Below are 17,416 nucleotides of genomic sequence, written 5' to 3'. Positions count from 1 at the left end.
TAACAGTAAGAACAGTTAATCAATGGAACAACTTATGTTATGTTATGTTAATTTTATTTATATACCGCCTTTCTCCCAAAGGACTCAGGGCAGTGTACAGCCAATTTAAAAACATAAATATACAGACATCATCATTAAAATAATTAAAATCAATTAAACAGTTTTGGCCAATTTAAAACCCCAAGTTAAAACTCCAATTTAAAAACCACTTAGACAGCCCCACCTGTCGGAAAAGTAGGGTCTTAAGGGCACAGCGAAAAACCCAGAGGTCAGAGATTGTACATATTTCCGGGGGCAGTTCGTTCCAAAGGGCAGGAGCTCCCACTGAGAAGGCTCTCGTCTTGGGTGTCGCCAGCCGACATAATTTGGCCGACGGCACCCTGAGGAGTCCCTCTCTGTGGGAACGAACTGGTCGGTGGGAGGCTATTGGTGGCAGAAGGCGGTCCCGTAAATACCCTGGTCCTATGCCATGGAACTTGCCTCCAGAAGTTGTGAATATTCCAACACTGGAAGTTTTTAAGAAGAGAATGGACAACTATTTGTCTGAAATGGTATAGGGCAGTGATGGTTAACTTTTTTCGGACCGAGTGCCCAAAGTGCGCATGCAAATGCACATATGTGTGCCTGAACCCCAAAATGCAATGCACGCACGGGCCCAAGTACACCCCGCCTCCTGTGCATGTACGTACAGCCCCCTGCACGCGCACTCCCCGTGCATATGCCCACGCCCCCTCGCATGCGCCTCCCCGCATGCGTGGCAGAGACCCGAAGGCTGGCAGAGGTGCATGCGCATGCACGGTGGAGCTGAACTGGGATGAGGGCTTGCATGCCCACAGAGAGGCACTGCGTACCACCTCTGGCACAGGTGCCATAAGTTTGCCATTACGAGTATAGGGTTTCTTGCCTGAGCAGGGAGTTGGACTAGAACATCTCCAAGGTCCCTTACAACTGTTATTCTATTGTTCAGAAAATTGTAAGGAAAGGGATATTGGGACACATGGAAACTGCTCTTGTAGCAAGTAAGGTTTTATAGCTCTCTCTTCATTTTCTGATTTCCAGACTTCCATAGGGAGATCCTGAAAATACTTATAGTTCTCACATCCACACATAGCCCTGGTTTGTCTAGCATTTTTAGTGGCAGTGGTCAGTGTATTTGTTTGTCTCTAGGAATGATAAGAAAAATTAATGCAACATAAAATGTTTGTTATAAATTTACACTACAGATAGTCCCCAACTTACGTCCACAATTGAGCCCAGAATTTATGTTGCCAAGTGAGAAATTTGTTATGTGCGTTTTGTCCCATTTTATGACTTTTTTTGCCACATTTGTTAAGTAAATCACTGCAGTTGTTAAATTAGTAACATGGTTGTTAAGGTTTCCCCATTGACTTTGCTTGTCAAAAGGTCGCAAGAGGGGATCACATGACCCCGGGACACTGCAACAGTCATAAATGTGAATCAGCTGTCAATGATGTAATGTAAATCTGAATGTAAATCTTGTGACTGAGAGGATGCTGCAATGGTCATAAGTGTGAAAATCATCTTAAGTCACTTTTTTCAGTGCCATTGTAACTTCAAACGGTCATTACAATGGTGAACTGTTGTAAGTCGAGGACTACCTGTATTAGCAAGACTTAATTTGTAAAATAAGCTATGTTAAATATGTGGCAGGACAAGTGCCCAACTCCAAGTCCTAGCCTATAACATAAGAACTATTTTATTTAAAACTTGCAGATGAGATCATATAGCTGCTTTAAAAAAAGTGCTAGTATTTAGAAAAGCTCCCATACTTTTGGCTTTGCCATGACATATAAAACAAAAACATTTTTAAAAAGAAACTTAGTATGCTAAACTGTTGAGTAAATAAAAATTAACTTCAGATTAAAAATCATAATAATAAATTTTTAAAAAATAAAAGAAAGGAAAAATAAGGTAAAAGAAAAAAAGATCTTGTAAATTACACTACAAAGACAGATTCTCATCTAAAATGATACATATTCCTTGAAATGATAAAATGAATCATGAATATTACAGTATGATTTCACTGTAGTTAGCATAGGATCAAAAATAAATCTGTTACTTTTAATAATCATATTTTAATCAAAATATCAAACAAACTAATGATAAAATTTTACAACTTTATAAATCTGTTTTATTGGGAATAAACAGAAATACTTAAAATTTGAAACACCATTTGTAATAGAATGTTCTTTCTTGCTTTTGCATAATTTCTGAAATTTGGATCTTATTTTGTACAAAGCCATTCTTATTCACTGAAATCAAAGAAAAAGAAAAAAAGAAGTAAAAAAACTGCTTCAAAATGCCCGCAGCTTGCAAAAAACTGGCAGGCAATAAACTGTTTTCTCACTCTTTCCTCCCATGGAGACAGAGTGTGATAACAACCACAGCCCATTTTCTCTTTCCTCTCTAGCCTAATGTTTGAGGCCCTTGTGCATTCTTGCAACTTCTTCCTTCTTCATAGTCCTTTTTCTTGCCCTCTATTGCAATTCTATCTGTAAGAAGATGGTCTTATAGTTCATGGGGGTTTGCAACCCACATGCTAGGAAATCTTATACAAACAGAATTTTAAAAAACTTTTATTGTATTTCTTTAAGATATTCCCCCTTGCTCCTCTTGCCAAATATTGATAGACAATAAATAAAATTGCTGAAAGTCAGCTATAGATTTCCCCTGCAAGTATTGCATAATATTTTTAGCCAGACTCCAGGCCCCAAAATGCACAATTCTAAGACAAACATAGGCATCCTGAATAAATAGTGACACATCCAAATTAATGTTAACAATCTTACCAATGTTGGCCCAAAATAGGACTACAGAGTAAGACTAAACCAACATTCCATCTCGTAAGTTAATTTTAACTAGCCTGGATAAAACATATCTGAAGCTTCCAATGTACATGAAACAAAATGCTGCTTTAAAGTACTACTCCATTGGTTTACAAAGACAGAACACTCAACAAAGTGACGGAACCCGGAAAAGCAGCTGGCCGCCGCGTGCATGCGCACCGACCAGCTACTCTCTTCCGGGTTGCGGTGCTCTGGCACATGCGCACGCATGCTCCAGTTTCGGCACTTGGTGCCGAAAAGGTTAGCCATCACTGCCCTATGCCAACATTCTGATCCATCTACTGAGGGAGATCAGTGACCAGCAGGTTTCCAGATGCCCTGATGCAGGACGATTCATTCTCTAGCCACGAGGCTCTGAGGCTCTATGATCTCTTGTGCTTTTCTGCTAGAGAGAACCCACCCAAGCAACCAAAGGGTGTTTTTAGGGTTTTTTTTTTCTTTTCCTGGAAAAGCTCTGTGCTTGCTACAGAATAGAAAATAATAGTGAGAGCAGAAAAACTAGAAGCCTCTGTAGAATAGAAAAAACTCCTAAGGAGACAGGCACCCTTTATCCTCCCTCCCTGCTTCTGTTCCCTGCACTTGCTCTTATCTCTGAATTTACAGGCAGCAGTCACCTACAAGTGCAGTCCTGATTCCATCTGAGGGTAGCAGCTTTGCTGGCTTTCTTTTGCTGGCACATCAAGAAGTATATTGTGGGGGGAAGCAGATTCAGAAGGAGCAGGCTTTTCCCTACCTCAAGGACAAAGGTAGTCCTCAAGTTACAAAGGCAATTGGGACTGGAATTTCCATTTTTTTTTCCAATAAAGTTTATTTTCATTTTTAAAAATACAATACTTTACATATATACATACAAGGTTATTGCAACTAATGTACACAAATCTGTGCCTATACCACTAATACAATCCATTTCATTTCCCTCTCTTTTCTTTCACCCAATTATACCATAAATTCCAACATTTGTAATAATCAGAATTTTTTTGGTTCCTAAGTAATTTCGTTAACCGGTCTGCCTCTGCACATTCTGTAATTTTCCAAATCAATTTATTTTCTGTGGTTATTACTTCGTTTTTCCATTCTTGCGCGTATAGTATCCTAGCTGCAGTAGTGATGTGGAGGATCAAATACCATTTTTCCTTAGTTATTTTGTCTGGTTTCATTCCTAATAAAAAAATCTCTGGTTTCAGCTCTATATTATATCCTGTAATTTCCACCATCCAGTTCCGAACCTTGGACCAATATTTGCCTGCTTTGGGGCATGTCCACCATTGGTGGTAGTACGTCCCACAACCATTCCCACACTTCCAGCATGCTGGAGAAACTCCCAGGAACATTCTTGCAATTCTTGCCGGGAGGGATATGCCAACGATAGACCATTTTATAAATATTTTCCTTGTAGGGGGTTGACAAAGTAAGTTTCATATTCCTATTCCATATCTCATCCCATTTATCCAGATTTGGAGAAAATCCAAGGTTCTTCCCCCAAGCAATCATAGTGTCCTTGATCACCTCCTCGCCAATCCATCGTGATACTAAAAACTGGTAGCACCTTGAAAGTAATTTCTTTTCAATTCCCAATAAGATTTTATCTAACTCCTGTAGTGACCTATATATTCCCTCCTTTCTTTGGTCCCTTCTGACTCTCGATTGTATTTGGGCATACGCCCACCAGTCTACCTTTTTGCCCTGTTTTGTAAGCTCCTCTCGGGTCTTCAATTCCCCTTGAGGATCAAGCAAATCCTGATAAGTCAATGGTATTTCCTTATTATATAGTGTCACATGTGTTACTGCCTCTAATGGGGCAAACCAAATCGGTATCATTGAATAATGCCTGTTCCTAACTCTTTCCCAAGACACTCTTTCCCAAGACACTCCGAAGGTAGTGTCTCTTAAACTGTCCACATTTCTTGCCCCTCTCCCTCCATAGAAAATGGTGCCAACCTTGACACAAATCATAACCTTCCAATGTAAGAGTCCTCTTCCTATTTAAAAGCACCCAGTCTCTGATCCAAGTTAAATTAGCTGCTTGGTAGTAAAACTCCCATTTTGGTAGACCCAATCCCCCTCTACATGGAGCCTCTTGGAGCATTTTAAGTTTTATCCGGGGCTTCTTCTTCTGCCACACAAATTTCCTCACATAACTATCTAGCAGTTTAAAAAAACCACTATCCAGTCTCGTGGGGGCAGTCTGAAATAAGTAGTTCCATTTCGGAAGTACGTGGGTTTTAATCGTAGCTATCCTACCAAGTAAGGAGAGTTGCAGGTGCTCCCACTTTTCTAGGTCTGTCTTTGTTTGGGCTAACAACTTTGTATAATTATCTGCCATAATGGACGTATTTTTAGAAGACATTCAAATACCCAAGTATTTTATTCTTTTAGTCACTTGAAGGCCCAATTCTCTCTCCAATTCATTCCAATGATTTCGTGTCATATTCTTTATTATAATCTTCGTCTTGTCTTTGTTGATTCGGAGACCTGCCACTCTACCATACTTCTCTATCTCCTGAAGCAAGTTTTTACCTGATTCTAATGGATCCTCTACAATAAAAACCAAATCATCCGCGAATGCCTGAGTTTTATATTCTTCAGATCTCACCAGGGACTGGAATTTCCAAGAGGAAGTGATGTGTGGTTATCATGCGTGGTATCACATGATTGCATTGCTTAGTAACGATAGTAATCTCAATAATCGTTGAGTGAGGGTCACTTCCCCGCTGCCCTGAAAGAGGCGGTGGTGAGGCCTCTCCTCAAGAAGCCGTCCCTGGATCCGGCAATATTGGCTAACTATCGTCCTGTCTCCAACCTTCGCTTCATTGCGAAGGTTGTTGAGAGTGTGGTCGTGCAACAGTTTCCGCAATTCCTGGAGGAAACATCCTATCTAGATCCGTTCCAGTCGGGTTTCAGGTCTGGGCACAGCATGGAAACGGCATTGGTCGCGTTGGTGGATGATCTCTGGAGGGCTCGGGACAGGGGTTGTTCCTCCGTTCTGGTCCTATTAGATCTCTCAGCGGCTTTTGATACCATGGTACCATGCTGCACCAGCTGGAAGAGTTGGGGGTGGGAGGCACTGTGTTGTGGTGGTTCTCCTCCTTCCTCTCCGACCGGTCGCAGTTTGTGTTGGCAGGGGGGCAGAGGTTGACCTCGAGGCCTCTCATCTGTGGAGTGCCGCAGGGATCGGTCCTCTCGCCCCTTCTATTCAACATTTATGTGAAGCCGCTGGGTGAGATCATCCGTGGCTTTGGGGTGAGATACCATCAGTACGCTGATGACACCCAGCTGTACATCTCCACCCCAGGCCACCCCAACGATGCCCTTGAAGTGATGTCCCAGTGCCTGGAGGCTGTGCGGATCTGGATGGGGAGGAACAGGCTCAAGCTCAACCCTTCCAAGACTGAGTGGCTGTGGCTCCCGGCATCCCGATATAGTCAGTTGACTCCATCACTGACTATTGGGGGTGAGTCTTTGGCCCCCACTGAAAGGGCTCACAATCTGGGAGTCCTCAGCTGTCCTCAGGCAGCTGTCTTTGGAGGAACATCTGAGGGCTGTTACCAGGGGGACCTTTTATCAGGTTCGCCTGATTCGCCAGTTGCGGCCCTTTCTCAATCGGGATTCCTTGTGCACAGTCACTCACGCCCTCGTTACCTCTCGCCTTGACTACTGCAATGCTCTCTACATGGGGCTCCCCTTGAAGGGCACCCGGAGGCTCCAGCTGTCCAGAATGCAGCAGCGCGGGTAGTGATGGGAGCAACATGGTGCTCCCATGTAACACTGCTCCTGCGCGAGCTGCACTGGCTCCCAGTGGTCTTCCGGGTGCGCTTCAAGGTGTTGGTTATCACCTTTAAAGCGCTCCATGGCATAGGGCCTAGCTATCTGCGAGACCGCCTGCTGCTACCGATGACCTCCCATCGACCCGTGCGCTCCCACAGAGAGGGCCTCTTCAGGGTGCCATCAGCCAAACAATGTAGGCTGGTGACCCCCAGGGGGAGGGCCTTCTCGGTGGGGGCTCCCACCCTCTGGAATCAGTTGCCCCCGGAGATAAGGAGAATCCATGACCTCAATGCCTTCCGTCGTTCCCTTAAAACCCATCTTTTCCAGCAAGCTGGGTTGGCTTAAGAAGAAATTTTTAAATTCTTTTAATCAGTCTGTGATTTCTTAACTTTCGGGCCAAAATTTATATATATTTTTAAATGTTTTTTTAATATTTGTATTCTATGTTTTTTATCTTGGCTGTACACCGCCTTGAGTCCTCAGGGAGAAAGGCGGTATATAAATTGGAAATTAAATTAAATTAAAATTAAATTAATCCTTGTTGCCTTGATTAAGCAAAGTTTGCAGGTTATTAAGTGAGGACCTCATCTGACCATGACTTGTCACTTTGGAAAGACTGCTGTCTTACAACAAGCAGTCAATTGGGAAGCCAGCATGAAGTCATAGGCTCTGGGCAGCCTGCAAGCAGGCCAGCAGATGGGTGAGTGCTAAGGAGTGCAGCCACGAAAGGGAGTGCTGTTATAGTGCTGTGCGAATATTGAACAGATGTGCATGTTCTACAGATTGCAGGTGGGGAGTGTGCTGTGGGTAGGCACATGCAACTAATCTCGTACTCTGTAGCAGGCGCCTTACAAAAAAAAGATGGCAGAAGTGACTTATGGGACCAACCTGCGACCTTCCCTTCCGGCTTCCCCATTAACTTTGATCAAGTGACCACACACTGCTGTAAGCACATATGTATGAGGTGGTAGTTAAGTGCCTAAATCACAAACACATGACTAAAAGAATGATGTGACAGAATTTTGAGCATCACTCATTCGGTGCCATTGCAAATTTGAACAATCACCAAAAGAGTAATTATTAAGCAAGGACTAAGAAAAGTACGAAGGATCAACTGCAGGTATAATACAGTAATACATATATAATTCCACTCATAAATTTCTGGAAAGATAATAAAATAACATTACATTTTAGCTAAACTGTAACACATTCAAAATTCTTCTAGTAGTTTTTCCACTGTCAACATGTTTCTTAGAAACAGCACTCAATAGAGAAAAATACTTTGTGGGAAGGCAATTAACAAGACAAAATTTATGCATACTGCTGCTGTATTTGAGAATATACTATATTTTAGGTATTAATATTAGTTTTACTATAATCAAAATGGGAAAGGGAAAGGACAGGAAAAGAGATTTAAATGCATTGCTTAGAACCATCAACTTTTTTTATGAAGTTGTTATTTAGAAAGTGTGGAGTATTGTGAAATAACAAAATATTGCTTTTTATAAAAAAATATAATTTGAATTTTCATTGAGAATAAAAGCAGTAGTGAAATAAGGAAAAAGGAAAAAAGAAAAAAAGTGTTTGACCTTGAAAAAACATCAAGCATGCATAGCTGAATTTACAAAACAAGAAGTAGCTTGGACCAGTATGAGTTGTCAGCTTGCAAATATCCACCAACAAGCAAGTTTGAGAGTTTCAGTTAACAATACTTTCCACTTAGTTATCAAGTAACACAATATACGATAAATCTTCCCCACCCCCTATCCAAAAGAAAGCATTTCTGTAATGCTATTCTATCTTTGGCTTGGATTCATTTATTCCAGTACCTTCCAAAATCATAGTTGATAGACGCTCTGAGTTGCAGCTATGTACTTTTGTGAAAGAATAATTCTTTGTGTTTAACTAATGAGACAACTACTGTAAAAGCAATGACTGTTCTCTAGGTCATTAGAAGAGTAACCAACTGGGGGGAAAACCTATTCAAATGCTGGCAATAAAAAGTGGGGAATTCTAGAGTACAATAATTTTTATTTTTAAGATACAAATTTGCTTCTCTAGCAGAAATTGTAAAATTGAACTTAAAGGGTGGATCCAAAATTAGTGTATTATGCAATATAATTGAAATACATTCAGTTTAAAGGGAGACATATCCCATTTAAATTAAGGCTGATTTATATCAATTGAAATGCTGTTTTAAGTATACTTTTTATAATTAATGCAGTATAGGATTTTCTAACCTACAGTGCCGGAACCTACCAAGAAGGCTATTGATTGAGATGGTAGCATAACTGATGCATATATGCTTCTCTGTGTCATGCACGTATTATGTTTTGCTATAGCACTACAGAGGTAATCCTCAACTCACAACCTCAATTGCCCAAAATATTCTCCAGAATATTTTATTTATTTATTTAAAAGATTTGCATGCCCATTTTGAACACTACTCTGGACAGTGTGTAACAACAGTAAAACCCAGTAATTTTAAAACCATAAACCATAAAATCAAACCAAAAACCTCATGCTCAATTCCACCTTTGGTTGTCTCACAACTAGCTCCAGATATCCTGATTCTATCCCGGCAGCTGGGTAAAAAACCAGGTCTTGATGGTCTGCTGAAAGACTAAAAAAGAGGGCTGCCAAATCACCCTGGGGATTAGGGGTTCCATAATGTAACGGGCAGCCACGGAAAAAGCACATTTGTAAGCTCCCACTAGGTGGCAAGATATTAGGGAAGGGATCTGGAGCTTGCTCACCCTATCAGATCTCATGGGAAGGGCAGGTATTCTTAGGGACAGGCAGACCTGCAAATAACCTGTTCCTGTACCATCCAGGGCTTTAAAAGTGATAACCAGTGCCTTGAATTGCAACCAGAAGGAAATCTGGAGCCCAGGCAACTTGCTCAACAAAGTGTAACATGGCCATACTTACGAACATTCAATATTGTGAGGGCTGCTGCATTTGGACCACTTGTAGCTTCCAAGTGGTATTCAAAGGCAGGCTCATGTAAAACACATTGCAATAATCAAAATGGGAAATGATTAAGGTGTGAGGGACCATTAGCAAAGGCTCCTGAACTAGAAAAGGGTACGACTACCGCACAAGACAAATCCGTGCAAAATCCCCCCCTAACAACATCTGAATCCCAGAGAATCCTCAGACTGCACACCAATTCAGTCTGAAGATGTGCAACACCATAAAGACAGCAAGTCACCAGATCCTGAGGGATCAAAACCCCAAAGGTACTGCATCTTGCCAGGATTGACTCGAAGTCAGCTCAACACCTCCCAATCTCCACATATAGATAGCAGACGGGAGATACCTAAGCCCTAAGGTGCTCCACACAAGAGCCTCTCACACCTTCACCAACATTGACTGGAACATGCCACTGAGAAAAAAGGAGAACCACCATAAAACAATGATTCCAAATTCCAAACTCTGAAGCCAGCCCAAAAGGGTATCAGGGTCAATGGTATAAAAAACGGCTGATAGAATCAGGAAAACCTAAGACAAGGGTGTCAAAATGGCGGCCCGTAGGCCAGATGCATCACATGCAGGCCACGCTCACCTCAGCTCCGCGAAGGGGAAAAACATCATGATACATCACATGATATCAACGTGATGCAAGTTTGACACTCATGACCTAGACAGTTGCTCCAAAGGTGATCAGCAAATGTAACCAATCCCATCTCTGTGCTATACACTGCCTGAACCTAGACTGAAAAGGGCCCAAATAATTTGCTTTATCCATGGGTCTCTGAAGCTGAGAATTAGCCTGTCATCAATCTTTCCCGAATGGCTGGAGGCTGGACAAAAGTTGTCTAGCAATGCTGGGTCAAGGAAGGCCTCTTGAGAAAGAGGCGCACCATCTTCTCCATCAGGGAAGGAAGTACCACAAAAAGGAATTAACCACCACTTGGACCTAGCCACATGCCATCTCCAGGAAGCTTTAACAAGGAGGGCATAGGTCTAGAACACAAGTTACCAAGCTCATAGCTGCAATGACTCTATTCACTTCTTCAGAATAAACTGGCTCATGCTCCTCCCAGATAACAGGGTTCAGGTGTGTCTTAGTCACTTCCAAAAAAACCCTGCCTAGCCAAAGTCCAATTCCAAATGAAGTTGAGAGACTTTATCTGACAGATGCTGAGAATTTCCTCAAAGTGAAAATAGATGGAATAGTTGGAATAGTGTGTCAGAGAAGTATAGAGACGATAACTATAGAGTAGAAGGCAAAGGAACCTAGAAGAGATCATGCAAAATAAGGACATTTCAATCACAGCAAAGATCAGAATAATTAAAGCATAGTCTTGCTAATAGTAATTGATTGTTGTGAAAACTGGACACTGGGAAAGACTGAAATACACCTTGGAGTTATGGATCTGCAGGTCACTACAAAGAGTACCAGGGTCTGCAAGGAAAAACAGTCAATCAGTTCTGGATCAAACAAAGGCTAATTACTTCCTTGAGATAAGAATCAGCAAGAAGACATTTAAATACTTTGATGTAAGTGCATGATGGATTAAAAAGAAGTAATGTGCTTGGCAAGAAAAGCAAAAAGGATACAGTGGGTAGTAGTGATCAAATAAATCCTTGGAAAGTCCCTGAAAGAGCAATATAATTGTCAGAACAAGTTTGTGAACTTTTACTCTTAAGGTCGCCATAAGGTCACCATTTATCATAATATATCAACTGGAAATCTTGGTAGACCTTCTTTGCTTTATTTTCCACACTTTTTGCACTGTATTATTAAGCTACATAAGAAGTGAATAATTAGCAATATTTTTATGAGATGAACTGATGGTATCAGTTCAAACTTGAAACAAATGGATAGCTCACAGATGATAAAAGGAAGAATTTGCTTTCTGTTCTTTTTTCCACTTTTGTAGCATATACACTAATAGAAAATAATAAAGACAAGCTGCTTTCTATCCAAATATCTTGGCGGTGGGAGACTGGAAACTGCTCTGTGTGGTTATGTAAAACTGAAAAATACAGCAGTAGATTTTCTAGATCACCTTCCACTGCTGAATACAAAGTCAAATGCTCAACAAACTAAGTAAAATATATCTTTTGTTATTTAATCCTTGAAAAACGTTTTTTGAATAGCAATGCTATTGGCATTAGATTTTACAATGCATGCTTATTAATATTCAAAGACCCAATATTTTAACAATGTAATTCCATATAGGCCTAATTATATGCTAACTTTTAATATTTCTTGTTCTGAAGTGTAAAGGCAGATGTGACTTTGCTTATGCATTTTCTCTGTTTTAGAGAAATCCATAATAAATGTTGTGGCAAGAGTTAATGCTTACCTACATACACGCAATTAATGATTTCACGGAAAACAACAAACAGGATCGTCCAAAATTTTCCTTGCACAAAGGATTTACTGTAACTCATCCAGTAAAAGTAAAAGGTACAACTAAAAAAGAAGTTTTATACAAAAGGAAAGGGGAAGCCAATTTACTCATGCCCTGAAAGAAGATTAGACAATATATTTTAAGGGATCACCTCTCAGTATTTGTGTTATCCACAAATATTTTTATGAGTGTTTTTATTACCAATAACATGCAGTTAACAACTGAATGCATTTATTCCTGACATTTAAACTTAATTTTAATACTTATATTACTTAAGCAGTCCCATGTTCCAAACAGAGGCTCCCCGCAAAGAGACAAAAACAGTGGTCACTGCCAGGGTTTAGAGCTCTCAAAGTTGAGGAAAAGTTAGCTTTGCTCAAATCACAAGTTTGGAGACTTCAATGTATATTGGGTTCACTCACTTCCTTTTTTAATCACTTTACAAAATTGCTTCTTGACTGCTTTTAGATACTAAGAACATTGGACACAACAAGTTTCATCATACTAGAATTAGATGATTCTCCTTCAATCTTCAGCAAAAAAAGTTTAATGTGTTAAGTTTTAAGAATTTAAAAAACCTGAAACGAACAGCAAAAGGGTGATTAGAATGTTGATGTGGAAAGTTATAAATGGACTAATGAGCCAACTGGATTTGAAATAACCTTTTGAAATTTAATTATAAGAATCCTCCTTGTGGGTTGCTTAAAATTCTGTTAAAAAGAATCAGTACAACATTTGAATCTAAGTGAAAAAAGTCTTTTGATGGAAAAAATGTTATGGGTGAGAGAAAAACATAAGAGGAGACTTTGAAGGCTGGACACTAGAGCCAATTAGAAAGAACTAAAGAAGAAACTCACTAAAACAGAAGGGAAAATTTATTTAACTTTGGAGGAATTCAAGGATATTTGGGAAAATAACTCTAGGAAATTTCTATTAAGATGTCTACTATCATAAAAATAGGCTTAAAGGAGGAACTGGAAAAAGATACTACTGAGAATCAGGCTATTTTGGATTTGGATTTAAAAAGATGAAGATTCTTAATATGTTGTTCTTGGTAGCTGTTAATAGATTTTTATTGACTAGGTCTGACTGATGAGGTTTTAAAGATTTGTTTATAGATAAGAGATACATGAAGAAGAGAGTGTTTTGTATTTTTAAAGAAAAAGATAATACTGTTAAAAGTAAAGGAATATGAAACCGATCTATTTGATTACCGTATATGTTAACACATATGTTGCTATTTCTAATAACTCTTAGGGACTTTTAGTGACTAGGACTGAATTATGAGTGTTTAAAATTTGTTCATAGATAAGAGATGAGATATAACATGGGGAAAAGTGTTCTTTTGTATAAATGATAGGGATGGTGATAAGTTACTGAAATTGTACTTGTCTTAATAAAGAAACAAGTAATTTCTTTATATATTTTTTCTTTATCTTTTTTCTTTTCTGCACTTTTTATATGTTTCTTAGTTTATATTAGTTTTTTAATCTTTGTATTTTTAAACTGTCATAAAAATTATTAAAAAGTTGTCCCAGTCATGCAGAAGAAAAATATACAAAAGTTGTTAGTAGAGCTTTATATAAATATAAATAAAAAAAAAGAAGAAGTGGGGTATGGAACCCTCCTCCCAAACGAAAACAGTCAAAGCTACCCATGAAGGGTTGGAAGGCAAAAGAGAAGAATAGAAAGAGAACACAGAAGATAATGATGCTGGGAGTTTTAGTACGTCAGGTAGCTTTACTACCTCAAAGTTGATTGCCTAATCCATATGTTCAAAGCAACTCACCTGTTTTTCTTCAGATAGATTATGTTTTTTTCTCCTGCTTGAGAAAATATTTTGTTGCACATTCTACCTAATCTAAGGCAGGAATGTAAGAATGTTAGGGTGAAACATATACGGCAGAAGTATATGTGAAAATGATCTACCTGCTTTGGAGTCTCACAGTTGAATATGAATCGGGTATATTATGCAGGAGAGGGGAGGGGAGGGGAGGGGAGAGGACTGATTCTAAACTACATCACTCAAAGTACAGTGTTCAGATGAAGAAAAGTCTTCATTCCTTCTACTCTTAATTGGTCAGACTGTACTTAAAATAGTGTGCCCAGTTCTGAGAACCATATATTATGAAATGCATTGATAATCTGAACTCTGTTTAGAGAACAACCAAGTTGATAAGAGACGTAGAAGGGAAAACAAAAAATCAATTGGGGTTTTGGATGTCCCTCTAAAGAAAACCACAGGAAGACATGATATCTGAAGAGATGAACATCTGAAGGGCTGTCTGTCATATAGAAAATAACAGAAAATTGTTCCAGAATTGTTCCACTTCTACAGGAAGAACCTGTGCTCTTGCCAACAAATCTTGCCTACTATCAGGTCCTATTCAAATAGCTACAAAGAGTGACTTTTGTAATCATTCACCTATTATCCTTACTAAATCCTATTGTCACTGCAGCCTTTGTGTTGAAACTGTCTCCTCTGTAAAAAGGGATTCCACTCCCAGTCTGAATGGCTTTAACCTATATCTGTTTGTCAACATAGCTAAATGTGAGCCCAGTAGGTAGATGCAACAAAAAACAGTTTTTCCTCTTCTTAGCAGGCATCTTCTAACATGGCTACAATATCATTCATTTCAACAGCTAAGTTCTAAGACAGCCTTATTGATTTCAAAGTGAAAGCCTGATCTACAAATAGTGGCTGCCCTGATCTTCATTAGCCATCCAAATGGTGGTAACCATAGTCATATACTGACTCAAGCAGGGGTAGCAAAAATGGCAAAATAACCACATCTCACTGACTATATTGCCACTATGATGTTGTTTTATCCACTGCTCACATGTGCACCAATCCAGCTGAACCAGTTTTCTAAGTCTTCTTTCTTCTGTATGCCACTTGACTGTCTCCTTATAGACACTAACCTCCAGTTATCTTTGAAATAGATTTATCCCATCCTTTCATAAGAAGTCATAACATTATAAGAAAAACCAAGATGACAGATATGACTAATCCAAGCCACAATTTATATATGTTTTCCAAAACATGCCTTCTATTCTGCACTTACTCTTAGCATACAACACGTCCACACCAAAAAAGAAGTATATAGTGATTGTGACTAAGAAGGAGGTATCAAGAGTTAAACAATCATCAGTGAAAATACTACTGTTTGAAAGCTATGAAAATGGGATTATTACGAAAAGTCCTGGAAAAAAAATCAGTATTATAATACTAGACAAAACTTACGGATTTCTTCAACAATATCTGGATCACATTCTTTGTATTTATCTACTTCTGTCTTTAGATGGTCTTTCTTCTGTTGTAAGGTGCTAAGTTCCTTTATTAGTGCTGCACGTTCTGCCTGAATACATTTAATTTGGGAGAATCCAAAACAAAGTAATAATCATTATCATTAAAATGTATCAAGTTTTCTGGTCACTGGGCATACAGAGAATCCAATTTCTTTCAAATGTAGCAGATAAAACTACACTGTAACATTTTTTTTTCTATAACACACAAGCACAATGTAATTATGACACCAACACAGTGAGATATAATTTTTATATAACAAAAGTATAATTGTAACAAATTATAAAAGGATTGAGAAATAAAATTATTTGTACAATATATTTAGAAGTAGAATTTCAAAGAAACTTCCCTCATGTAACATATAATATTAGTATTACTACAGAGCTGTGTTTTAAATAATGCAGAAAACCTTGCATTCTACAGCTGCCACTTACACAAAACCCAAACTTTCATCTTGAGCACTATAATATTTTCAAATTGGAATTCCATCTGGACTTGGGATACAGCAAAATAGGGATGCCATGGTATTCCCCACCACACACATTTTTTAAAAAATTATTTCAGAAGGCACCATAAAAGAATACAAAAATGTCACAAGATTTGATATTGTCATGCAGTAGTTTTTTTAGGGTCTTTGAGCCACCATGCAAAATTACACATGGCAAATGGGGCTTGATTGGTTGCTAATCAGTGTTCTGATTAGCAACCTTACAGTACAGTACAGTACAGTAAGGTAAACTTACAGTATCTTGCCGCCCAATTTGTGATTGCTTAATGCTTTCTTCTAAATCCTTTTTCTTCTGACAATAGTCTGAGAACTAAAGGAAAAGAAAAAACAAATCTCAGATTATATAAACATTAATATTTACTGTATTTCAATATTCATTTTTTCAATTTCATTTTCATTTTAAGAAATATTTAGTTTCAAACAGGCTTAGATTTCCAGTTCTAGTGTTGCTGAGATAATCCTGAATTTGCATATTGAATGACCAAAAAGCAAGACATTTGTAAAGAAACATTGATACGATATTCTATGTGTGTGTATACAAACATTACATACCTAAAACATAGGTGGCATTGTGTATGCATATTAAATTTATCGAATGGCTTTCCAGAGAGAATTAGTTTAATTTACAGCAACAGAACACACTCAGTGCCTTATCATTCTGTTAGGTTTTAAGACAGTTCTTCTCAAACCTGGGTAAATTACTTAAAATTGGGTAAAATGTAATAATACACAAACCACAGGGACATTTAAATAAGGATGCTCTGATAAGTAGTAAAAAGAACTTTTTTGATAGTTTTGGCAGTTTTGGAAGTGCAGCTTTAAGATGTCATAAGAGTTCATTGTTTTTACAACTTAATAGCTCTCTAATTTCCATGAATTAATCTTAATTTTGTAGATGACAGCAGCTGCTGATAAGCTTACAAAAAACATTTTTAAAAGTTTGAAAAGATATAAACTCTGCATGAATATAATAAAGTACTATAATCTGAATATTTTATATGTTCTGAACTTCTTAAGAATATCAATAATCAGTATGTATTTTTAATACCTATAAGTACATAGCCTATTGCCGTGATGGTGAACCTATGGCACATGTGCCAGAGGTGGCATGCAGAGCCCTCTCTCTCTCTTTTTTTAAACAAGTTTTATTGGTTTTTTCTCCTCTCCCACATTCACCCACATTTTTTTTTTTGAACAGTGTGTTGGCCGTTTCTTATCTTATACAATTAATCAAATTCAAACATTTTACTTAATTATAACTCTTGCCAAAATCATCTTCCCTTTTTTCTTTTTTCTTTTTTTTTTTAATTTGATTTATATGCCGCCCTTCTCCGGAGACTCAGGGCGGCTTACAATGCGTTAAGCAATAGCCTTCATACTTTTGTATATTTAAGTCAGCTTATTGCCCCCACAAACTGGGTCCTCATTTAACTTACCTTAGAAAGGATGGAAGGTTGAGTGAACCTTGAGCCTGGTAAGATTCAAACCTGCAGTAATTGCAGGCAGCTGTGTTAATAACAGGGTGCTTTAAACCACTGTACTACCAAGGCTCCTTTTTTAAACACATCTCAATATTTCTATACTTGCATACATAAACATCTTC

The 17,416-nt window shown here is 38.5% G+C and overlaps 1 protein-coding gene across 1 annotated transcript in view; it reads right to left on the bottom strand.

Moving 5' to 3' along the window:
* MND1 (meiotic nuclear divisions 1) overlaps positions 1 to 17,416 on the bottom strand; it is a 42,501-nt gene that overhangs the window by 3,888 nt on the left and 21,197 nt on the right. The window contains exons 5-6 of the mRNA XM_070949049.1: positions 16,049 to 16,123; positions 15,243 to 15,357 (exon numbers count right to left, since the gene is read on the bottom strand). Coding sequence (XP_070805150.1) covers positions 15,243 to 15,357; positions 16,049 to 16,123 — 190 coding nt within the window. The remainder of the gene's footprint in view (positions 1 to 15,242; positions 15,358 to 16,048; positions 16,124 to 17,416) is intronic.

This window comes from Pituophis catenifer, unplaced genomic scaffold, assembly GCF_029215685.1.
Source record: "Pituophis catenifer annectens isolate HBS135680 unplaced genomic scaffold, rPitCat1.0.hap2 SCAF_8, whole genome shotgun sequence".
In the NCBI taxonomy this organism is placed as follows: domain Eukaryota; kingdom Metazoa; phylum Chordata; class Lepidosauria; order Squamata; family Colubridae; genus Pituophis; species Pituophis catenifer.
This window is presented reverse-complemented; position numbering and strand designations above follow the sequence as displayed.